General features: G+C 43.0%; 1 protein-coding gene across 6 annotated transcripts in view; it reads right to left on the bottom strand.

Annotated features, from left to right (window-relative positions):
* The window catches only part of LOC145416522 (uncharacterized), a 294640-nt gene that overhangs the window by 6320 nt on the left and 261566 nt on the right, over positions 1-26754 (bottom strand). For all 6 annotated transcript variants that reach the window (XM_080285482.1, XM_080285485.1, XM_080285481.1 and 3 more), the window contains one exon: positions 630-780. In XM_080285482.1, the coding sequence (XP_080141608.1) occupies positions 630-780 (151 nt within the window). The remainder of the gene's footprint in view (positions 1-629; positions 781-26754) is intronic.

The raw sequence follows: 26754 nt of genomic DNA, 5'->3' as shown, positions 1-26754 counted from the left end.
AAAGTCCTGCAAGTTCTGTTATATACTTCCATACCACTTCAAACCAATGAATGTGAAACAAGCAGTGGTCATGTACTCATACATCTGGTAATGGTGTGTAAGTGTGACTGGGAAGGGAAGGAGTGGTAGGAGCCATTCGTCCCCTCTCACACACAGTTACCACAGAGGTAAGTGTCTGGTTATTTTTACTCCTTGCACTTGTCTCATATTTAGAGGTTCAAACCAGTGGGTGAGTGTATAAAGCAGAACTTTCTTCAGGTGAGCACAGAAAACCCTCATTTCTCTCTTCCATAACTGTTTCATTGATCAAACCTACTCCCCTATCCTCATTTATCCAATCCACTGCTTCTCATGCACAATGCCATGAAATGATATCTTTCCTCCTTAACAGACTAAATACCTATAAGAAGCCTAAAAACTAAACAGAATTTTATTACTGTATATCGGGAGGCTGAAAGAATGAGATTTTATAGAACAGCACAGGAAGAAATAAGAAGTGAAGGCAGACATGCACCAAGGCTATCTGTCATATAGTAAAACTTCAACATACATCTCAAAAAAAGAACCTTTATCTGATTTTACTGATCTTTGTCTTCCATCACTTCACTGTCTTATACACTTAAACTAACCCTGGCCGCAGAGTAGACACCACCAACACGCTCCTCGAAGGACTTGAAGGTTGGGGTCTCCTTCAGCTGTCCAAATTTGGCTCCAATGCCACCAAAGAGTGAAGATGTCTTCTCACCCACAGCACTCATGGCACCAGCCGTCTTTTGATACCTGAGGAAGACAGCTCAACGTTAGGATGGAAGGTAAACTGTAGCAGGCAGCTCAAACATGTTATGAAATTTCAATATAAGTAAACTAAAAATACTCATACTCTGCTGCTGATTCTATCATGAATAACAGTTTTGACTTTCATCAAAAAAAAAAAAAAAATCAACCCTACATTCATGGATATTCCATGCAAAACAATTTTTCAACACAGATGAAAGATACTACGAAATATCTGGTTTTCCTGACACTGGTTTCATGATGCACAATACTACTTGCTATACTCGGTCCACTTTACCTTGCACTAAAACTGCCATCCCTCTATTTTGAATGCTGAGTTATAACAATACAGTAATCACTCCAATATCCGACATAATAGAGCCATAGGTAGGTCCGGATATTGGTTCTGTCCGGATATTGGGCCCCAGCTTATGGACTTGTACTTACGGACCCTAACTCAGAGAAACACCTATACAACTCCCTCTGGACATGCATAGCACCTATTGAAGACCCAAATCACACCAATAAGGCACATAAATGACTGAAATAAATGCAAAAGAAACATAAAATGAGGGTTTAGAAGTAGGTTCATTCAATAATAAACATTCTGGTGACTGGCTCCTGGACTGGTACTTATGGACCCTAACCTAGCCTAACTCAGAAAAACACCTTCCTACTGCACATGCATAGCTCCTAACACCCTATTCACACCAATACAGGACATTAAAGAGTGAAATGAGGTAAGTATAGTATGGAAAAAAGTACAGTATGAAACATTCTTATGTCCGGATAGTGGGGATGTTCGGATATTGGGCGTCCGGATATTAGAGTGATTACTGTACATTAACACTAGAATATGATGCTAGTCACAAAGAAATGCTACAGAAAGAACATAAAGCCAAAATACTGTCTTTTTCTGCCACTGAGCTACATGAAATAAACTGCTACAAGATGAAAATGTGGGCCAGGTTAAAGTGAATAAACTATAGTGGTGCTTTCCACAGCATTCAGTTGAGGTGGCTGAGTGGTTAGCATCACTGAAGTTGCTGGCCCAAGGGCACCAACATTTGAATCCTGGTGCAGATAACTGGCATCACTCAACTCTGGTGTCCATTCACCCTTTGTGGTTTAATTAGGTCAAATAAGTACCTAGGGTAACACCTAGGGGTGACAACATTGGTAATCTGGATAATACAGTGGGCTTGTGTCCCAGGATAATGGGTGAATAGCCTACCACTGGCTCAACGGCCTCTGTTACAGAGAAAAGCATGAAGGCTAAACAGTTCATGGCAGCTGCTTCATCTTTATCTTAACACAGTAAGTATTGTGATTTCAGTCACATGTTAATACATAAACTTGCCTTAGACATCACAAATTGGCTGCAGAGAGACATTCATACAATGACACTGATATAACTGGGTAGCTCCCCATATGGTAAATTAATGCCCCTCACCTCCCTCCCTATCCCCCATTAAAGGGATGGTGGACTGCAGGAGAGGGGCAACTTAAGTTTGCAGTCTACCCAACTCACATCCAGATGAGTTTGGGGCCACAACACCAGGATATCATTCAGATCTTCCTGCACAATAGTTTGGTGAACTACCTACACTGGATAGAAGTGGTGATTCTGCTCTGATAACTTTAGTGCTGATGTGTTGATGCCATGTGAGGTACACCATAACTACAAACATACATGGACCTCTTTGTGTAAACTGAAAGACAAAAATCGTGTTCTGAAATTTGGTGAAAACATCTGTTGAAAGGCTAAAGTTTTGGTGCGTTCGCCTTTGCGTCATACGAGTAACGAAGGGTTGGCAGCACTGACATGAGCTGCCATTTGCTCCAGGTGACGAGCCTGGGGATGAGAGCATACTATTGCCATTTTCTCCAAGTGACGAGCTTGTGGATGAGAGCATACTTTTCACTAAGCAAATTAATATAATATATATATATATATATATATATATATATATATATATATATATATATATATATATACTGTAGTTGTGTTTTTCTGACTGCTAATATTACTTGATATATGTATGAACAGTTTTTCATGTTCCCTTTTTTTTTTTTTTTTTTTTTTTTTTTTTTTAAAGGAACACTGCACAGCAATTTTAAAGACATGTCCGAGCCTGGGTTCTTCTTTATCAATTTAACTTCTGCTTAGCTGAAGCTGGTGTTTATAAGCTGTAATTGTAATAATTATCTGTCATCAAACAAAGTTGCCACATATGGGGATAGTTAGTGTATGATGATAACTGATTGTTTTGTTATTAGTGGCAAAATGAATCCCAAAGGCTTGAGTTCGAACACATAACCCAAAAGATAGAAAAATACACAGAACTATTCGTGTGCTTTATTATAGGCTGAATTCGTCTCTTACAGAATAAGCGCTGCTTACAAGTGCTGCCCTTCATAACTGTGATTACTTCCTGGTCCTTTATTGGTGTGGTAATAATAGGGCGACCTGAACGATGACCACTGTCCGTTGTGCCTTCCTCCTGAAAGCACCTGATCCGAACTATCTGTTCGGGATTCCTTCTTCCTAGCTAAAGGTATACAATGTCCTCTCTCAGTAGTTGGACTCATGTTGTTTTGCCCTGCCCATACCAAGGAATAAACTGGTTCTGCCTGACATTTTGTAGTAAGGTGTAAGATGTAATGGCCAACAGTCATCGCCTGGCCGAATATGATTCACATTTCGTCTCTCAGACGCAGCAATTCTCACAAATGAATGTTAAGGCTTCAGAATTTCCTGGGTTTGTTATACTTTCATCACAGAAGATATGAAGCTTGAGGAAAGTCAGACTAGCCAACCACGAATATGCAGCTGTGGTGGAGTTCTCATAATGTTTCACGTTACACTTAATCTTCGGACAAAACCGGGACACGACTTTTGTCTTTCACTGTACAGCATTGTATTGTACTTTATCCTCATACAGGCACATTCCTGTAATCTCTCTATCTATCTATAGCTAGACTCCATAATCCCGTAAGGGTTGGCCATTTGTCTTTGAGTTGGTCATTTTATGGGAAGGGGCACTAACACTCCACCAACCCACTTGTTGAAACGAAGAGGACACATATGGGTTGGTTATATGGTTACCACCCAACATAGTAAATGGTTTCCTGGCCTACAGGCAACCATGAAGCTTGTCACTGTAAAGCCACCTCAAAAGGACAGAGTAATAAAAAGTGACAGGAAAGATGGAAGAAATAAGAAGAGAAGAGGGCAGACACAGAAAGAAAATGATAAAGGTGAAGGAAGAAGTGGGCAGCATTACATCAAGGAAGTGGATGATGGTTGCCACCACCTACCACCATGATGCAAAAATATATGGCAAAGTGCAAATAGTCAGGTTCAGCATTTGAAAGCCATTAATATGCCTCATTAAGCACATGATAATACTTCTTTAGAACTTCAACCAGCATTTTACATAAGTAGGCCTTTGCTATAACAGACCCTGGTATAGTGGATATTGAATTCAATGAACACTACAAAGGCCACTGAACATCTGTCGGCTATAACGAACAACGTCTGTTAAATGGGGCACAATGGACCACAATACATGTGTCTCTACTCCAACCTGGCCTGAAACTGCCCTCTCCCCATCATGATTGATGAGTTATAATAACAGACCTTAGTAAGACTATACTGATCATGAGGAAGTACTATGACAATTATTTGAAATAAACTGCAAAAGGGCAAAATTATGGGCTAAGTTAGTGTAACATGGGCACAGTTTTCATTTTTAGTACTAGACTACTACTGTAGCTACATGCTATTGCACTCATTTATTTTCAAACATGTGACTGAAATCCCACCTCTATAGAGGACCATCAGATATAACAGACTATTGGCTTTATCAGATAAGAATCCCCCTCCCCCCCAAATTAGCCTGTTATAACAAAGGTTTACTGTATTGTATACATCTATACACACCAGAATACACTCTGCAAAACATAACTGAAATGTGTACACTGTAACCTGCATCTATTTATCTATCTATTGCCAGACGCCTCAATCCCATTCGGGGTGGCCACAAACAAATCGCCTCCACGTCGCTCTGTCCCACGCCATTTCACTGCCCCACTCCCAACTCACACCCCCCTCTCTCATATACCTCTCGACCCCATCCCTCCATCTCATCCTCGGCCTCCCCCTCCCTCTTCCCCCCTCCACCTCACTCACATACACTCTCTTCGTCAGTCTTTCACCCTCCATCCTCTCCACATGGCCAAACCACCTCAGTGTATTCCTCCTAACACTTCCTATCACATCCACATCTACACCACAATGCTCCTTCATATCCTCATTTGTCAGCCTGTCTCTCCATGTGACTCCACAGGCTCCTCTTAAATACCTAATTTCCACTGCTCTCACTCTTGACTTGTGTCCTTCCAGCAACGTCCAAGCTTCGGGGAGGCGGTGGCTCAATCGGTAGAGAGGTGGCCTGCAGTCCTAACGGACCCAGGTTCGAATCCCGGCTGGGGCAGGGAACAGTTTAAGGATTTGAATTTCATTAAATCAGGCTTTACTGATCTACCAGACGACCCGCCGACATGTCGTAAAAACACCCCCGCTAATACCAATACACAAGTCCTGTCTGAGACAGCCCTAGCATGTATTCAATATAGACGGTGGGTGTTAGCGCCGAAGTGGTGACATGTAGAGGTGTATGGTATGTAGGAGGACTGCTGGGCCTTGATAGCAGGCTGTGAAGCCTATGTCCAGAGTCGGACACACACACACACATACACACACACACACACAAAACTTCCATACGTTAGAGTTGGTATCACAATACTGTCATGTAGTAACTTTTTCACTTCCATGCTCACTTCCCTGCTTCTTATCACTGCTTTCAAGGAACCAGCAACCTTTCTTCCCTGCTGTACCCTTTCAAGCACTTCACCCTTACTCATCACACTACCCAAATACTAAAACGTACTCACATTTTCCCAATTCCTCTCCATCCAACCTCGCTGTACATTCACTGCATCAAACAATATAATACTGCCAAAGTGTAGGTTTGTGTGCACTGATGTAAACAGATACAGAAAAAATCTTTAAAATAAAAAATAAATAATAAGGATTATAATTTCACCCGTACTAATTTTCATGCAATTTCAAATAAAAGCAAGAGTTGAACCTTACTATAACCAACCCCAGTAGAGCTGGTATTGGATTTAATGGGCACTACAAAGCCCACTGAACATACAACAGTTATAACAAACAATGTCCATTAAACAGACTGCAGTACATATATTTCCTACCCGTTTTCCTCCAGCCTGTCCTGAAATTACCCTCTCGCCATCGTGACTGATAAGTTGTAATGACAGACTATGGTAATACTGTACTGTAAAGTCTCGTTATGACTGCTCACTATGCGCAAAATCACTACAGAAAATAATTTAAAAGTTATATCCTTTTCCGGAATAACGATTAAAAATTGGTCGCAATATTGCTAGAACGATGACTGTGACGGCCACCTCCAACAATCTTGTGCAGACACGGTGAAGTATGCAAGCTGACAGTCACCTGTCTGCGCCAACATGGCCGCCCAGTGTTTACATTTGCTGTGATTGTCTGCCTTTCGCTCCATTTTGTGCATGAATGGCCACTGAAACACCATTGCTGTTGCCAAATAACAGTGCAAGTGCTTTACAAATAATGAGTGTGTAATATTAAGTGAAGTAATAACTTTCTGTGTGTGAAACCCTGAAACTATTTACTTGAAATCATGTCAGTCATATGTACACAGCCTCCTCAGTCAGCTGTGATGGCAGGGCCTCCCAGTCCGTTGACTGAACCAAGATGGCCACTGAAACACCACTGCTACTGCCAAACAACAGTGCAAGTGCTCAACAAATTGTGCAGCGTATGATATTAAGTGAGGTGATAACTTTTTGTGTGTGAACTACTGAAACTTTTGACTTGGAAATAGTGTCTGGCAACATGCTACCGCTAACAGAAAGTGTGATGCTACTGAGGGGCACTGAGGGCAAACCTAAATGGGAAGATTTTTTTAGATTTTGGGTTTTGCATTCAAGGGCACCCTCCCTAACCCCAATGAACCAATGTTTTATTGACCTCATTGCACAATAAACTGTTAAATGATAGGTTTTCATTTGATGCAACCCTATCATATAACGAGATCTGACTGTATTAGTCATGAAGAAGTGCTATGACAAGAATGTGAAATAAGCTGCAAAAGGGCAAAACTATGGGCCAAGTTAGTGTAAAACGAGTATAATTAACATTTTTGGTACTAGAATATGCTATTGTCCTCATTTACTTTCAAAACTGTGCTTGAAATCACACCTCAGGGACTATCAGCTTTAATGGACCTGGCTTTCCTCCCAATTAATCCATTATGGTGAGGGTTTACTGTATATGTGCAGTTAAACAATTTATGCAGAAACATTTCTATCAGATATAGTTGGGTACAGGACAATTAAACAACAGTAAGGAAAGCAAAATATGGTACTTTCTAGCTCCAAACTTTTACTTCGTTGCTGATAAAGTATCTCCTTGTACCACTGCAATGATGAACCTGTCTCTAATTACTGTAGCACAGGAGTCAAGGTAATGATATGTTTCCTACACTCCACCACCTTATCCTTTACCATTTATAACACACACCCTGTAATCACACTTTTCTTCTTCAGCAAACAGTACCACAGTAATTGCAGACACTTTCACTGTTTTTCAGTGTAGAAAAGTACTTGTAAGCTACACTAACTCTCAATATTTATGATGTGATTGAGATTTTAATAATTTCAGTATGGTGGTCTTTATTATGCTCTTGCTATTCCCCAGCAACTATTATCTGTTTGAAAAAAGATTTTCAAACCTGGCTGGGTTGAATGGTCATAGTATGTACCTCCTCTACTTAGGCAATCCTGAATAAATGATGGATTGCAACAAAAATGAAACAAAAGATATACCTTGGCTGAAGGAGTTAAAACGCACTATTTTACTTGCTCACACTTACTTCATATAAATCTAACTCTATGACACTATGAAAATACTGACAACGAAGAAAAGATAATATCTTAACCCCTTCATCTAGAGGATGTTGTCGATCTATCACTCTATTGCCAGACGCCTTAATCTCACAAGGGGTGGCCACAAACAAATCACCTTCATGTCGGCATGTCCACCACCATTGCACTGCCCTTCCCCCAGCCCACACATCCTTCTCTCATGTACCTCTACACTCCATCCCAACATATCCTCAGCCTACTCCTCCATCTCCCCCCCCCCCTTCACCTCACTCACATACACTCGCCTCACTAGTCCCTCACTCTCCATCCTTATATATTATATAATTACGATCACATAATTCATTCTGATTTGGAAGCATCATAGTGATGAAGGGGGTTTATGAGGGCTACATTCAGTTCCTTATGGGGATGATTAAAAAAATAAAAATAAACAAAAATAATAATAATAATAATAATAATATCTTGAAGCCTCAGGAAAAAGTTGGAAAGCATCCTTATATGGAATGGGTTAATATATTTGTTCCTTGTTTTACTCTCTCTCTCTCTCAACCATTTTAAGGCATGATAATTGTTATCCTATAGTTACTGCTCTGATGTTGAATTACCTATTGTTAGATTTGTTATTTAATACACAAGAGCTGACTACTGAGGATCTGCTATACTGTACGTACTGTTTGTCACGAAACGTTGCGTGACCTTGTCCTGTCACCAAATATTCTTGTATTACTTCAGGTGAACTAAAACTGTTACGGAAGTTTGTTTCATAAGACAGAAACTCACATCATGAGTATACTTGTAATAAGCTACATATTAGGGTACTCTATTTCAAGGACACTGTCAACCGTAAAGGGACAGTTCTGCGTTTACACACTTTATTCTGGCTAATGCCTGATGAAATCACTCACAGGAGGGAGGCACACCAACCACTGAGTTAAAGCCTACTTTATTACACCCACATTTCCGAAGGCAGAGCAGGTATTTTGTTCAATGCAGTGTGTTCTTACCTAATTATATCTTTACTGGAATGAGTCAAGCTCGTACTGTCCCGTGTCTTAAACCATCTTCATCATACATCTTAAATTTGTGAATTGTTTTGGCACACACTATTTCACTCAGCAGTGCATTCCATTGATCAATTGCCCTATTTGGGAAACTAAATTTCCTTAACGTCTTTATCGCCTCTCTTTTTATGCAGTTTTTTAGTGTCCGCTTGCTGATGCTTCCCCATAGGTTATATATTCATTTATGTCTATTTTCTCCTTCCCTGACATGCATTTATATAGCATAATCATGTCTCCTCTTTTCCTTCTCTCCTGTAGTGTTGGCAGATTCAGTTTAAGCTTGGTACCCATCTTCTAGTGGTCCTTTGAATTTTTTCAATCTTATCTATGTGTTTCTTGAGATGAGGATTCCAGACTACTGATGCATACTCCAGGGTTGGTCTGATTAAAGATGTTATGATCTTTGTCAGCATGTCTTCATTTAGGTATGTGAATGCTGTTCTCATATTTGCAAGCAGGGTGTACATATTCCGTACCTTCTCACTTATGTGGTCAGCCGGAGATAGTTTGTTACTGATAATCACACCTAGGTCCTTCTCTCTTTCTGATATGTGTAGGGTTTTACTTCCTAACTTATAATCCCAATATGGTCTTTTCCCACTTTTACCAAACTTGATTACATGACACTTGTCCAAATTGAATTCCATTTGCCATGTATTACTCCATTCATGAAGTTTATTTAATTCATCTTGTAGCTCTTTACAAGAGTCTGTGTTAGTAATTCTTCTTTGTATTTCTGCATCATCAGCAAACATATTTAAATAGCTTTCATTCCCAATATTACTATCTATGTCATCTACATACACTAAAAATATAATTGGTGCCAGCACTGAGCCCTGTGGAACTCCGCTAGTCACTTCCCTCCATGATGAGTAATTTCCCCTTAGTACTGTCTCTCACTGCCCATTTTCTGGGAAAATCTTGCATCCAAAGTACAGTTTGCCTCGGATTCCTCCTTGGGGGTACAGTTTCCAAAGTCTTTGGTGCAGTACTCTGTCAAATGCTTTCTTGAAATCTAGATAGATACTGTCCACCCATCCTTGTCTTTTCTGTAATGTTTCTGCAACTCTGTCATAGCAGCTTAACCTCTAAAGACCTATGCCACACGATCGTGCTTCTGTGTAATTTGACACGCCAGCCTATCCCGCATGATCGATAAAGATACACAAAAAACTGGGGGAAGGTAACTCCACCCCTTTGGTGATGTATATGGGATCAGACCAATGAGAGCTAGAGTGTCTGGGGTGGTATGGCGTGACTGGCCCCCTAAGGTGGGGGAGAAGAAACCTCCCCCTCACCACCATCACTTTCCCTCCCTCAGCCCCATTGCACACACACCGCAAAGCCAGCCAGGAGACAGGATGTGTGTGCTGGGCAATCCCCAGGTCCTGTCCTCCCCCCTTACTGTTTTTTAACCAGCCCATACCCCAATGACTGGGCTATTGTATGGCCCGGCCTGCACTGTAGGTGCAGGGAATCTTTAAACAAACGAACGAACAAACGGGCCCCATTGCATCATCTCTACATTCTCACCTCCCAACCAACCATACCCCAACATACCCTCTACAGCGGTGTGTGCATAGCAACCCATCTCCTCTCTCCCTCCTCCCCTATCCCTCCATCCTCCTCCTCCCTCCAGCCACACACAAACTCTACCTTCACTTTTTGCCTGGCTTGTTTTGTTCCTATGGGCGTATACCAGACTGACATTTCATGCCTAGGGAACACTGCACATTGACATTAGTTATGTATATATAATTATTTACCGTTAATAATGCATTTTCGGTACATTTCCTATTTTCACCCATGGGGGATTGGTAAATTTTTTGCATTTTTGACGGGTGACTGTGAGCTAACTATTTGGTCAATCTGGCTGAAACATACATTTTCAGGTGTGTAAATTCAGGATCTTGATATGTGGAAGAAAATTTTTTACCTTGGTGAAAGTCGAAAAATCGACCCTGTTTTGCGACTGGAGGGACGGACCTGCTGTGCAAATTGCGTACTTTTGGGGTTAATAGATTAGTAACACATGATTTTCCCTTCCTGAAACTAAATTGCCTTTCTGTTATCATATTGTGTTCTTCTAGATGGTTTACCCAAACTTTTCTTATCAGCTTTTCCAGTGTCTTACTTACAACACTGGTTTGTGAAACTGGTCAGTAGTTGAGTGAATTTTGTCTATTCCCTTTCTTGAATAAGGGAACAATGTTTGCTTTCTTCCAATATCAGGTAGCTTACCTTGACCCAGGGATTCCTTGAATATTAAAGATAATGGTCTACTTAACTCCTTTGCACATTCATGTAGCACCCAATATGAAATTTCATCTGGACCATTTGCTTTCCCTTTGCTTTATTTACTTAACTCCTCCTGTATTTCTTTTTCTGATATTTGTATATCTGGTAATGTTTGGGCATGTATGTTCCATATCATCCCTCTCAAAATCATTTTCTTCTGTAAAAACTGATTGGAAATTCTTATTTAGTGCTTCACAAATATCTTTCTCTTGTGTACAGATGATTCCTTCATCCGTAATGGATTGTATTTTATCTTTTACTTTAGTTTTGCTTCGGATGTAGCTGTAAAATAGCTTTGGTTGATCACTACTTTTGTTTACGATGTCCTCCTCCAACTGTTTTTGGGCTTCTCTCCTTATTCTTGTGTATTCGTTTCTTGCCTGTTTATAGTTGTTATATGTCCTCACTATTGTGTCTTCTGTATCTATTCCACAACAAGTCTCTTTTTTTTTCTTTTGATTTTTTACATTCTTATTAAACCATTTCTTTATTTTCATTTCCGCTTCTTTGTGCCGAGGGATGTAATTTTGGACTCCTATCTCATAAAGTTCACAAAATTTTCTATATGTAGGGGGGTTTCAAGAATACTCCCCCAGTATCCCTGCTTGTCGTACGAGGCGACTAAAAGGGTTGGTGGTGGGTTAGTGCCCCACCCCGTAAAAAGAACTAACTAAAAAAGCAAATAAAGCGCCTCGGACCCGGACGGACCATACGTTGACGACTAAGGAACGGACAAAGGACATTCTGAGGGTAGGAACGTGGAATGTGAGAGGAGTGAATGATGAAGTGAAAGAGAGAGAGATTGTCCAGGTGCTTGAGGATGCAAAAGTGGATATATGTGGATTGACTGAAACTAAATGGAAAGGTGAAAGGATGAGAGAATGGGAACACGGAATAGGTATATGTGCGGGAGTCAGTGAGAATGAGAGGGCAAGAGAGGGAGTATGTCTGATGGTAAGCAAGAAGTGGAAGGAGAATATAAGAGAGTATGGAACAGTGGGTGCAAGGATTGTATGGGTGAGGATGAAAGTAGGTATACAAGCATGGGCGATTCTATGTGTGTATGCTCCAACAGAGGATCGAGTGGCAAGAGTGAAAGATGAGTTTTGGGCGAGAGTAGAAGCATGTATGGACAAGTTTGAGAGGAGCGAGAGAGTGCTGTTGATTGGAGACATGAATGGCAAAGTTGGGAATGTACGAGTGGATGGAGTGGTTGGTCAGTGGGGTGTGCCAGCTGAAGTAGATGGGAATGGTAGTGCTTTGGTGGACATCTGTGCTGGTAAGGGGTTGGCAATAGCCAACACCTACTTTCGTCATAAGATGATCCACCGGTATACATGGAGAGTAATGAGGAGGATGGATGGTGAACTTGTTGAACGAAAGGCAATGATAGACTACGTGTGTGTGGATGAGCAAATGAGAAGACAAGTGTTGGATGCAAGGGTGTGGAGAGGGTGGGGGAATGGAGTCTCGGACCATCACTTAGTGATGGCCAAGGTAGAGCTGCAAAGAAAGTGGTTAAGGAGACGAAGGGGAAGACAGGAGGAAGCAGCTCCTGTGAGAAGAGTGGAGAAATTGCAAGATAGTGACAAAAGGACAGAGTATAAGAGCATAGTGGAAGAAAGATTGGGAAGGTATGAGCTAGAGCAGATGGAAGGAGTGGAAGACGTATGTAAGATATTCACGGAAGAGATAAGCGCAGCGTGTGAGGCGGTTTGTGGAGTGAGGAGGAGATGCAAGGGTGTGCAAGGGACAGCATGGTGGAATGATGAGGTGAAACGAGCTGTGGAACAAAAGAAGAAGGCATATGGTGAATGGTTGGCGAGTAGAGGCAGGGGAGAAGATGAGAGAGAGAAGAGAGAGGTATATGTGAGCAGGAGAAGGGAGGTTAAGAGACTGGTGAAGGAGAGTAAGAAGAAAGTGGATGAAGAGTTTGGGAGGAATCTGAGTGTGAAATGGAGGGAGAGTAAGAAATTGTTTTGGAAGGAGGTAAAGAAAGTAAGGCAGTGTGAAAGAGGAAATAGTAGGGGAGTGAAAGATAGGAATAATAGATTGTTGGTGGAGAAGAGAGAGAAATTGAGGAGATGGAAGGAGCACTTTGAGGATTTGTTGAATGTAGAGAGTGAGAACAGTGTGAGTATAAGTGGCTGGGGAATGGCTGGGAGAAGAAGAGATGAGAGGAGGGAGGAAGAGATCAGTAGGGCGGAAGTAGTGGAAGCGATGAAGAAGATTAAGCTGGGAAAGGCCCCAGGAATTGATGGAGTGTGTGGTGAAATGCTTAGGTATGGGGGTGAGATTGTTGTGGAGTGGATATGGAAGTTGTGTAGATTGGCTTGGGAAAAGGGAAGGGTTCCAGAAGACTGGAAATCAGGTATAATTGTTCCTCTGTACAAAGGAAAAGGGGAGAGAGAAGTATGTGGTAACCATAGGGGTATTTGCCTTCTTAGTGTGACTGGTAAAATATATGGTAGAATACTCATTGATAGGGTTAGGCATATGACAGAGGAGCTAGTTGGAGAAGAACAAGGGGGATTTAGGAAGGGAAAAGGGTGTGTAGATCAGATATTTGTTCTAAGATGTTTAGTGGAGAAGTATCTAGAGAAGGGAAGGAAAGTGTATGCTGCCTTCATGGACTTGGAGAAAGCTTATGACAGAATAGATAGGCAAGGTATGTGGAAGGTATTGAGAATATATGGAGTGGAGGGGAAATTGTTGAGTGCTGTGAAGAGTATGTACGAGGGAGCTAGGGCTACGGTGCGAGTGGATGGTGAGCTGAGTGAGTTCTTTGATCTCAATGTGGGACTGAAACAGGGGTGTGTGATGTCTCCATGGCTGTTTAATATATATATGGATGGGGTTGTAAAGGAGGTGCAGGGTAGGGCAGTGGATGTGGGGGTGGCCCTAATGAATGAGGGTGAGATTTGGAAGCTTCCGGTGTTGCTGTTTGCTGATGATACAGTATTGTTGAGTGAAGATGAATGGGAGTTGCAAGGTTTGGTGAATGAATTTGGGACAGTGTGTAGGAGGAGGAAGCTGAATGTTAATATAAACAAAAGTAAAGTTATGGTGTTTGAGAGGAATGAAGTCACAGAGTGTGCAGTGAGATTGGATGGTGAGGATATGGAGAATGTGAGTGCATTCAAGTACTTGGGTAGTGTGATGAGTAAGGATGGAACTTTGGGGGATGAAGTACGTGAAAGGGTACAGCAGGGAAGAAAGGTTGTTGGTACACTGAAAGCAGTGATGAGAAATAGGGAGGTGAGTATGGAAGTTAAGAAGTCACTGCATGATGGTATTGTGATCCCTACCCTGACGTATGGAAGCGAGGCATGGACCTTGCAAGAGGGGAACAAGTCAAGAGTGAGAGCAGTGGAAATGAGTTACTTGAGAGGAGCATGTGGAGTGACGTGGAGGGACAGGTTGACGAATGAAGAAGTGAAGGAACGTTGTGGGGTAGATGTGGATGTGGTTGAAAAGATTAGGAGAAATACACTGAGGTGGTTTGGACATGTGGAGAGAATGGAGAATGAAAGACTGACTAAGAGGGTGTATGTAGGTGAGGTGGAGGGAGGGAGAGGGAGAGGTAGACTGAGGATGAGGTGGAGGGATGGAGTTGAGAGGTATATGAGGGAGGGGGGGGTGAGTTGGGGGAAGGGGAGTCAAATGGTGGGTGACAGAGTGACTTGGAGGAGTTTTGTCTGCGGCCACCCTTTGCGGGATTAGGGCGTCGGGCTATAGATAGATAGAACATTAAAATCTTGTCCTCTAAGCTTTTTTTCCCAATCAATTTCTAAGAAGTATTTCTTCAGGTCATGATAGCCGCCCTTTTTGTAGTTATGGCTCTTTTTGTGACTTTCATTACTGTAAACTATGTCATATGCAATCCTGAAGTTGCAATTAAATACTGCATGGTCGCTTTTGCCGAATGGAGAGTGGTGTGTGTGTGTGTGTGTGTGTGTGTGTGTGTGTGTGTGTGTGTGTGTGTGTGTGTGTGTGTGTGTGTGTGTGTGTGTGTGTGTGTGTGTGTGTGTAAACAAGATTCTTATCCATTTTAACCAAGTTTACAAGAGGTGAGGGACAACTATGAGGTTGACCTATTGATTTCAAGAACAACTGGTCAAAGATGAAGGTCACTGGGGTTGGTCAGAGTTTGACAGCAAGATCAAGTTAAGCAGTTTCTATCCCGTTTAGACCAAACTTGGTGGAAGGGTTGAGGGTAAGGCAAGAATGATGGGATTCTATTTTGAGAACAACCATTCAAAGGTCAAGGCCAAAGACTATGATCACCTTCGACCTATGTGTCTGTGTGAGCCAACCTGGTGAAGCAGTTCTGATTTGATCTGGATTTCCCTAGGTGAAGCTGTTGACCAGCTGCACGATTTCCCCCCCCCCCCCAATAGATCAGAGGCGAATGTCCCATGTTAAGGCCAACTTAGTTTTTACCAGATATAGAATGGTTCTGGATAATGCAAGGCTAAAGACATCCGATTCTGAGAGCAATTACTCAATGATCAAGGTCTCGGGGATAGAGGGTCAAAAGTCAAGGTCGCAGGGCACGGCCAACCCAAAGTTTTGATCCAGTTTGAATCAAAACTGGCGGAAGGGCTAAGATCAGGCAATAATTAAGTACAGTAATTCCATTCTGAGAATAATCGTTCGAAGATCAAGGGCACACGGCAAAGTCAAATGTTCGGTCCTATGACCAAGTACTGGTTGCAGGTATTGCATCCTCTGAGTGCTCCTTGTTTAACTCTAAGAACGCCTGCCCCAGATTATATCAATTGGGCAATGCCATCTGTTATAGAAGTTAACTATTTTTTAATGACTGCTATTTGCAAATGAATGTATTCAGCTTATATATAAAAGCCTTAGAAGGCTTACTGGCTTGAAGCAACTTCCATTAACCCTTCCAGTGAAATTACAATTCTAATTGCTTTTTTTATTAGCACCTGAAGACGACTGTACTCACCCAGGAAAAACTTCCCATTATGAAAGAATTAACTCGTTCAGTATCATGACGTTATTTGTCTTCACAACTGGCGTGCTTTTATTCAACGTTTCGAGGCTTATAGTCAAGATTCCCCCCCCCCCCCACTTCACGCGGGACTGCTAAAGCGATGACGGGGATCTTCAAGACAAGCAAGGTTTTCACTGTAAAGTCAGGGACAAACCTGACCTATCCCAGACTGTCTGCTTCACACTAAGGACATGTCCGTCACTTGACTCCCTGACGCATTAGATCAAAGAGGGTCATCCATGTGCACCTCAACATACCAAGCCTTATTCTGCTTACGAATATTTGCAACTACTGTGAAACATTAGGTCAGCTTTTTTGCCTATGTCATATCTAAGCACGTGAGGCAAGACTTAAAGGCTGTTTAGCATAAGGACTACGTGTACCCACCATCATTATCACACCAGGTATGAATGTTATTCCTTACCATCTTGCCGTCACGTAGTTTTCTTTGTGCCTTGCTATTTTTTCCGGTTTTGGTGTCCTTCTCTTTCCTAAGCAATTTTCTTATTCCTGGACTATTTTTTCTTATTCTATGCCATTTCACTCATTCCAAGGCTTCTTTCTAACAGACATTTTTCATTTAATAACTGATTATTTTCTCTCCTCATCAGGCTATTTTACCATCAAGTTATTCTTCTTTGGGGGAGGAGGACAGCGAGGATAAGTTGGAAGGATGGAATGGGGAGGTACCTGAATAAGGGTGGTATAAGTCGGAGGGAGGGCAGTCTGATGGCAAAGGGCAGAATTACAAGGAGACAATTTGTTCGTGGCTATACGCTCCACGATTTATGTGTCTGGCTATAACGAGACAAATATTTCTTATCATTCTGAGTTACTTCTTCCATCCTCTGGCTATTTTTATCCTTCCATCAATACATTCTCATCCTTGGGGTGTTTTTACTCGCTTCACGTTTTCTTTTTATTTCCCCCGTTCTCATTAACTCGTTACGATATTTTCCTCACAATCTTGGTCTATTTTTTTCTTGAGCCTTTTTCTCTATTATTCCTAAGCAGTTTTTTAATGGAGTCTATTACCTCCCTTTTAGGCAATTTGAAGGCTAATGGTACTAGTATTGGGAAAAAAATCGTCTGGCATTACCTTAAAGAAAATCCAAGCTCTTCCGACCATGAGCGAGTTGATTTTCCCTCCCTCCATCGTGGACTATTTTTACATGGGCTAATTTTATCTCATACGTAGGCTAGTATCTCGAGGCTATTTCTGTCGTCCTCTTAAGCTATTATTGTCTCCTTAGCCTCTTCTATCCCCACTGTCACTCACGTCTTGGCTATTTTCTCCTGAGTCTTTTATTTTTCTATCTCCTTCAAAGGTTTTTTATCTTGTATTTCCCCTCATTCTTAGACGTTCTCTCTTCTTCACCCTTGACTGGCTTTTCCTCAGTGTGTCCTCTCTTTTCTCCTCCACCTATATGCTTTATTTTTGTTGTTGTTGTTGCTTATTTACCGCCAAAGCTCAACCATCTTTCACTACAATGATGTTTTGTTTGCCTTCTCGTTTACATCCTCTGCCTGAATGGATTAAACTTCTTACTCGCTTCTTATATACAGTATACTTATTCCTTGACGTGTGTGTGTGTGTGTGTGTGTGTGTGTGTGTGTGTGTGTGTGTGTGTGTGTGTGTGTGTAAACAAAACCCAAAAGTTAATAAAATTTTAATTAAACCTGATGAAGGGGTTAAGGGTCAAGGCCACAACACAAGAGGAACCTGGCCAGTTCTGATATGATTTGGATCAAACTTGGTGGAAGGGTTGAGGGTAGGGGAAGGCCACGGGGACTCGATTTTGAAAACAATCACACAAAGGTCACGGCCACAAGTCAAGATCAAAGTTTTACCAATGCATCTGTGTGAAGAAAAGTTTTTATTTGATTAGAACATGGAAAATTGAGGGTCAGATAAGGGATTGGTCTTTCTTCTTATTGGGAGGGGTTCAGGATATAGGAAGAATGAAAGGAGTCGAGTTTAAGGACATTCCATCAAAGGTCAAGGTCGCGAAGCATGGTCAACTGTTTAACTATACAAGATTTTAGACTGATTTCGACCAAACTTGATGGAAGACCTGATGGTCAGCCAAGAGATTCGATTCTGAGAACAAGTCAAAGGCCAGGGTCACGGGGCAAAATCAAATGTTCGGCCGTTGGACCAACTGTATGGCGTCGGTGATGCACTCTGGTCGTTCCTTGCTTATTTTGTTTCTGCTGCCTCCAGAGATTTTATATGCCTCAGAACAGACTTGGAGGGTGTACATGCATCTTCCATTTACCATTACACTACCAAAAGTCTCCCTCAGAGCAGATAACACGGCACGTAGGTAGCAAACATCAACTCCTTACTCGCCTCTTATCTATACTTGCTTGCTTGCTTGTATTCCTCGCTGGCGGTATTCTGCTTTCCTGGAACTGCTTCCATTCCTGCACTCTTATTTTTCATTTTTCTTTCTTCGCAATTTCTAAGAAGCATGGTTATTATGAGGCATTTTTTTTTTTTTTTCATAACCTGGAGGCGGCAGTTTTTCATAATTCGGAATTACTTATTTAATTAAATATTTATTTAGCTGTAACTGAATACTTCACGTGTCAGTGGGTGTTGATGTCAGTAAATACCGGTAATTAGTTTTTCCTTGCTTCTCATTCTCTGTTACCCACTTCTCCTTTCTAGCCGAATTCTTTCCTTACCCAATTATTTTCCCTAACATCTCTTCTCCCATGCTCCCTCATTACTTTCATTCCCTCTTTCTCATATGCTCCCTCATTACTTTCATTCCCTCTTTCTCATATGCTCCCTCATTACTTTCATTCCCTCTTTCTCATATGCTCCCTCATTACTTTCACTCCCTCTTTCTCATATGCTCCCTCATTACTTTCACTCCCTCTTTCTCATATGCTCCCTCATTACTTTCATTCCCTCTTTCTCATATGCTCCCTCATTACTTTCATTCCCTCTTTCTCATATGCTCCCTCATTACTTTCACTCCCTCTTTCTCCATCTGGTTTACCTGTTCCTCCGTCCTTCCGAATTTCCTCCTAGTTTCCTCTCCTGCTTGTCCCTACAGGTCAGCGCACACGAGGTTGGGCCAGATCCTCGTTAAAATTCTTCCTCAACATTCCCAAAAGCCTCGACATCATCCCCTCCAACCCTGACATTCCAAACCAAAATGGAGCATGCAGGTTTTTCTCCGTGACACCGAAAAAAGAAAAAGACCAACGAAAGGAAAAGGAAAAATGAACCAAAAATTTTCCCCACCTAAGGATCGGAAAAAAAGGAAAAGGGAAAATTCACCAAACATTTTTTTCCCCCTGAGTTTTTCCCCACCTATGGATCGGTAAAAAATAGGAAAGAAAAAGGAAAATTCATCAACCAGAATTCCCCCCCCCCTACATACGAATCAGATGAGGAAAAAGAAAAAAAGAAAAGAAAAGAGAAAAAAGATGTTAAACCTACTCTGAGCAAACTCTCATATTTCAAACGAAAATGGGGTATGCTGTATTTTTTTTCTCCCTGATGGTGGAAAAAAATGTAAAGGAAAAAAAAATGTATTCCAGACCAGAACGAGGAAGCATTTTTTTCCCTCCCGGACCCACACAAAAGAGGAAATTACAAGAAGAGGGAAAACAGATGAAAAAATTAGACACCCACTCTTGGCACAACTTAAACAAGACTCAGTTCCCGAAGGCCCAACAGTGCCCCAAAGCATCACAGGTCACCTCTTGGGCACTAACATGGAACCGTCCGTGTTAAAAAATAAATAAATAAAGAAAAAGAAAAAAAGGTAATCCCGTTAACTCTCATGATCGTGTTGTGTGTTATTTTTATTGAAGCAAACACCAGACGATTTTATTGTGTGTGTGTGTGTGTGTGTGTGTGTGTGTGTGTGTGTGTGTGTGTGTGTGTTATTTTTATTGACGTAAACACCAGACGATTTCATTTTCAGTGTGTGTGTGTGTGTGTGTGTGTGTGTGTGTGTGTGTGTGTGTGTGTGTGTGTGTCGGTTAACCCCTTCACATCAACGACGTCTTTTTATATGCAGGCACCTCTAGGAGCGACTCTGTCCATCACTCACTAACGATTTGTGTATGTCAGTTGCTTCACTTTGGTTGACTTTGGAGACTAGTGAAGTTACACCACACCACACCATACAACACCACACCACGCCACACAACACAGCACACCACACTACACCACACCACACCACCCTCACACCACACCACAACACCATATCACACCACACAACATCACCCTCTCACACACCACACCACACCATCCTCTCACACACACCACACCACCCTCTCACACACACCACACCACACACCACCACCCTCTCAAACCACACCATATCACCCTCTCACACACACACCACATCACACACCACCACCCTCTCCATCGCACCAAACAGAATCGCTCTCCCACACCGCACCACACAAACAGAATTAACCAAGGAGCCCAGAAGCTGCCTCATCTACCACTTCTGTACTCGTCCGTGTTTATTTTATCCTTGCCACCTACAGACAATTTTTTTTCTTTTCAACACAGGAGATAAATTTCCAAACACGGAGGCCAGATGTTGCCTTCTCCAACCCCCTTCACACCTTGGGGATCTCCTGAGTTAAAATCGTCTGGAGATGGCAAGAATAAGATATGAAATTACAGATTCGGGGTCTGAAGGAATGAAACCTATTTTTAAGGAAACTAAAAATTTCCAGTGATCCATGTTTTAGCTGGGGACCCAATTTAAGGCCAGCAGTTCACTCCTCCACCACCTGACCACCACCACTCCATAAGTACTAGGTCTGTTGCTCCCTTTAGTCCTTTTACCTTAACCTGGCCCAAATTATTGTCCTTTGCAGCTTATTTGACGTAGCTCACGGGCAGAAAAGGACAATACTGCAGCTCTACATCCTACTTCTAGCACTTCCTTGTAACAACCATCATATTCTAGTGATAATCCATTCTTGCAAAGCGGCATTTATAGATGAAGTGATAATTTTTAGCCAATATATAGTGAAAGGCGTATCAGCGTCAGTACTCGGCTAATTATCGCTAGTCACTCGTCCCATCTAATCGCCAAGACAAATTCCCACCACTACCAACCAAACGTATTTGCTCTACTCACTCGCTCCAGCCATCCACTCCGTCACATCTATCCTTACCCCATCCCTCGCTCCACCCACCCACTCCGTCACACCTATCCTCACCCCATCCCTCGCTCCACCCCACCTGCTCCACCCACCCACTCCGTCACACCCATCCTTACCACATCCCTCGCTCCACCCACCCACTCCGTCACACCTATCCTTACCCCATCCCTCGCTCCACCCACCCACTCCGTCACACCTATCCTTATTCCATCCCTCACCATAAGTAATCGTCCCATTACTTGTTCCAATATCTCTCCTCTTACTCGTCCCACCACTCTACCATTCGTCCCACCAATCACCCTACTCTCTCTCTCGTCCTACTACTCGGCCTGACTGCACTGTGGCTCGTGTCTATTTTGGGAGGTGGGAAATGACTCCAAGGATTAACCTTAGGTCCCGTCCGCTACAATATATCGACCTCTCTCTCTCTCTGGTTGTGAGGCATTGTTGTTGCTACTGCTGTTATTGTGTGTGTGTGTGTGTGTGTGTGTGTGTGTGTGTGTGTGTGTGTGTGTGTGTGTGTGTGTGAACAGACCAACACACACACACACACACACACACACACTCTAGACGCAAGGTAACATTGTTAGGGATCCATCTCACTTTAACTCACTCGATCTTGGTGGTGTACATTACTGTCTCTGGATCCTCTCTAGATGGCACGCGCACACACACACACACACACACATACACACACACACACACACACACACACACACACACACACACACACACACACACACACACACACACACAATTCTCTCTCTCTCTCTCTCTCTCAATCAATCACATCCACGACGACCACCTTCAGTCCTTCAGTGTTTGGTCTCTCTCTCTCTCTCTCTCTCTCTTACAAATAAAGTGCAAATCATAATCCCGACAAACGCGTCACACACAACAAACACTCACAAAAACAGTCCTCCCTCTCTGTACCCCATTTTCTGTTGTTTTGTTTTTACTACATTTTCTTCGTCTGCTTTCCCCCCCCCCCCACGTTACGCATTTTTCCTTTTAACAGGTTCTCAGTACGTGATCTTTTGCTGTTTATTTTCGTTTTGTGTTTGTACTTTTGGAGGGATGGAGAGGAGAGGCATATGAGAGAGGGGCGTGTGAGCTGGGAGCAGGGTAGTGAAATGGAGGGGGACAGATCGACGTGGAGGAGATTTGTTTGTGGCCACCCCGTATGGGATTAAGGCATCTGGCAATAGATAAATAGGCTTTTTCTTCGTAGTTCATAAAATAGCACCAGTAAAGGAAGGATCAGGAAGGCTATATTTACCTCCTCGTGTTGCAGGTGATATACTCTGGAAGGACGTTCCGTGGTAAAGAGAATATACACTATAATACCTAGAAGTATTTTTACTGGATCTGTTTTTAGCCTGACGGTGACTGACTGGCAGCAAAATTATTTATCTAGGCCCAAAGCAGAGAAATGGTGGGGAGGAGAGGGTATGGGGAGGATGGAGGATGGGGTATGAGGGAATGAGGGAGGGGAAAACAGTGAAAAGGGATGGAAGGGAGGGATGGAAGGGAGGGGAGGGGAGGGGGAAGTTGAGAAAGGGTAGGTAGGGGCACAGAGAGGGAAGGGAAGAGCTGAAGAAGTACGGGGGAGGGAATGAGAGTGTACAAAAAGGATACGAAGGAAAGGGGAATTAGGAGGGGTGTGAGGGAAGGGGGAGTACGTGGGGGAAGAGATGGTAAGTATGGAAGGGGATATGAGTGGGGCGTGGGATGGGGTGCAGAGAGAGAGAGAGAGAGAGAGAGAGAACATAAGGACGAAATGAAAGGACAGGGTGAAAGATGGGTGACAGGTGACAGACGTGTGAGTGGAAGGAGGTGCGGGAAGGAAGAGGGAGAGAAGGGAAACAGATGGGGAGGGGAAAGGGGAGATTGGGAGGGGAAAGGGGAGATGGGGAGGGGAAACAGTGGGAGGAGAGACAGGAGGAGTGGCAGGGGGCGAGATGAGAGAGGAAAAGAGAAGGGGGTGAAAGAGAGGAGTGAGAGAAGGAGGAGACAGGGAAATGAGAGGGGTGAAGGAGGGAGAAGAGGGCGATGAAAGAGGGAAGGGAGAAAGAGTGAAATAGGGACGGATAGATGAGGGAAGAAGAGGGGGAAAATGGGGTGGAGAGGGAGGGAAAGAGAGGTGAGGGGGAGGAAAGAGAGCAAGGGGGATAGAGAGAATAGGAGGGCGGAGCAGTCAAGTAATTTAATAAAGGGAGGAAATGGGACAGGGGATGAAATTGGGATTGAGGCAAGCGACACACAGGACAAAATGAAAGAGAGAGGTGTGTGTGTGTGTGTGTGTGTGTGTGTGTGTGTGTGTGTGTGTGTGTGTGTGTGTGTGTGTGTGTGTGTCGAGACGCGTACATTCGGCACGTGGCAAGTGCAAACCCCTCCACTATGCAGACGAGGGAGGGAGGGGGGGGGGTTGTAAGTGTGGAGGAAGACGGAACGTTTTTAGTGTTACGTATGTCTCTGAACACACACTTAACCCGTTCCTTAAGACCTCAAATTACGTACTACACACCTTCACATGCCACCATTTCCTCGCTAATACCAACATCCATACTGAGCACACAACGTTCCTCTAATCAGAAATGGTGTGATTGTTTGCAAGTGTGATTTTATGGCAACCTGACTGGCCTTCTAGGTGATCAGTAACATTTGCCTGAGCAGAACTTATCAGGAAACCGTATATTTTCACAGTATAGGCACAAACTTGGGTATTTATGAACAGCAGAGGGGTGGGCATGTGGTGGGGTGAGGGGTGGGCATGGGGTGAGGGGTGGGGATGTGGTAGGGTAGGGTGAGGGGTGTGGTGAGGTGAGGGGAGGGGATGTGGTAGGGTGAGGGGTAGGGATGTGGTGGGGTAGGGTGAGGGGTGTGATGAGATGAGGGGAGGGGATGTGGTGACGTGAGGGGTGGGGATGTGGTGGGGTGAAGGGTGGGGATGTGGTGGGGTGAGGAATGGAGATGTGGTGAGGGGTGGGGATGTGGTGGAGTGAGGGATGTGGTGGGGTGAGGGGTGGGGATGTAGTGGGGTAAGGGGTGTGGTAGGGTTAGTGGCGGGGATAGGGGGAGGCGATGTGGTGGGGTGAGGGGGTTAGGGGTGTTGGGGTGGGGGTCTGGTGGGGTTGGGGTTAGGGTTTTGGTGGTGTGGTTGAAATGAGGATGAGAGTTTGGTTAGGGGGGGGTGAATTTATTTTTTTTTTCTCTCTCTCATAATTAATATATATAAAACTGCTATGCCCGCCAACTTGGCAGGGAAACATACGGAAGTGTCCTTACTTCCTTGTGTTTCCTAAGATCTAAGAAAAGAAAAGGGAAAATTAATCTCTCTCTCTCTCTCTCTCTCTCTCTCTATGTATCTATTCATCTATCTCTCACGATGCACAAAGAATTAGTGGATTGCATATGAGAGAGAGAGAGAGAGAGAGAGAGAGAGAGAGAGAGAGAGAGAGAGAGAGAGAGTTCGGACAATAAGCAATACCTCAAAAAGTCTTATAACAGAGATTTGATGGTGTGTGTGTGTGTGTGTGTGTGTGTGTGTGTGTGTGTGTGTGTGTGTGTGTGTGTGTGTGTGTGTGTGTGTGTGTGTGTGTGTGTGTGTGTGTGTGTGTGTGTGTGTGTGTGTGTGTGTGTGTGTGTGTGTGTGTGTGTGTGTGTGTGTGTGTGTGTGTGTGTGTGTGTGTGTGTGTGTGTGTGTGTGGACGTGGCAACACCGCACCACCACAAATAGAGGTGTGGTGTGGTGTGGCAAGGCTGCAGCAACGTTGCAACGCACGCAAGATCAATATATTATTTTTTCTCACCCCCCGTGTGTGTCTGTATGTACGTCACCTGGTTTTTCCTGTGTGCATTTCTGTGTGCGTTTATGTACGTATGTATATATGTGGTTTCTGATGCATGTGTTTAAATATATGTTTATGGATATTTGTGTACCTATGTAATTATGTATGTGCGCTGGACATACATAATACATACATGAGAGAGAGAGAGAGAGATTGTATGTAGGTATAAACTTCCGCGTCAGACACGTTATATGTAAATCGTATATACATGTGCTATTGCTGTGTGTGTGTGTGTGTGTGTGTGTGTGTGTGTGTGTCATAGTCTTCTCTAACAGTTCGGCCATTGCGTTGGATATCGTCTTGATTTAATTTTGTTACGTGTAAATCCTTCTCTCTCTCTCTCTCTCTGAATCATCCTTTTCAGCATCTCTCTCTCTCTCATCTCCCCACTCCTATGAATCATACCTCTCCTCACCCTCTATTTTTGATTCATCTTTACCTTCTCTTCTAAATTCTCGTCTCTCTCTCTCTCTCTCTCTCTCTCTCTCTCTCTCTCTCTCTCTCTCTCATTATACCACGTTTGATACAATTAACATTCTTATTTTTATCTACTCGCTGTCGGGTGGAAGGTGTGAATGTGGGGTGGTGTGCCGTGGGGACAGGGGTCGTTATTGAGTAGGGACGGAGATGCCTGGAGGTCTTTGGCTGAGGTGTTCGTCAATTAGAGAGAGAGAGAGAGAGACGCAAATATACCGGAGGGTGGAGGGGGTGGGTGAGAGCTTATATCATCGTGCCATTCCCTCACAAATGCAGATTCGGGCCCGTAGGAGGCTCCTTAACAATTCTTCCTTAGCAATTTATTTTTGTCTATGGGTGGTTAATATCCTTTTGTACTTTACTGATGCAGAGTATGGCTATAAGGGAAGGATTTATATAACACAGAAGAGGACATTAAGGTGTAGTATACAAAATAAGTCACTTAAGAAAAGGTGTTAGGGAGCTTCCTTAACCGACGAGAATATGGACTTAGATCTTTAGCCTGAGGTCCTGCTATATATATTTTTCTTGATGCCGTAACACATTTTCCTTGGGGATTTATTCTTCATATTACACAGTATCTTCCTACGTGAAATATGGCGAGAGTGTACTGATATAAAGAGTACAGAAGAGAACGTCAAGATGTAATAGGCAAAATAAATCGCTAAGAATGAGGTACTACGAAGCCATCCATGCCACTAGGAATGAGTGACTGTTCCTATTGTATGTACTGCTAGGGAAACAGGGCGTGCATGTACCCTAGACTTTTAGAACTACTGTAATTTTTAAACAAGGAAATTCTGCCCCAAAAACTGGTGCTTCTGTTGTGTTTACTGTGACGATATATGGGTTTCAGCTAGACCTACCCCAGACTAGTCTATTGTCACAGTAATTTCATTCTGTGGGTATATTTTGTGTAGCAAATTTTTCGTGTGTTAAAGAAGAACATTTAGCCTGTCACCCTGTGCAGAGACGCGTGAAGGCAGTACCACATCAAACTCCCCCAAACATTCAAGTCCACATAAAAGCCACAGACACAAACACCTAAGCCCACAAACACCTCTCACCACCACCTAAATCCAAACACCCTCATCCCGACGCCTCAAAGAAG

The sequence above is a fragment of the Coenobita brevimanus genome, chromosome 106 (assembly GCF_032717465.1).
Source record: "Coenobita brevimanus isolate Jiangsu-jjx chromosome 106, ASM3271746v2, whole genome shotgun sequence".
Taxonomy (NCBI): domain Eukaryota; kingdom Metazoa; phylum Arthropoda; class Malacostraca; order Decapoda; family Coenobitidae; genus Coenobita; species Coenobita brevimanus.
This window is presented reverse-complemented; position numbering and strand designations above follow the sequence as displayed.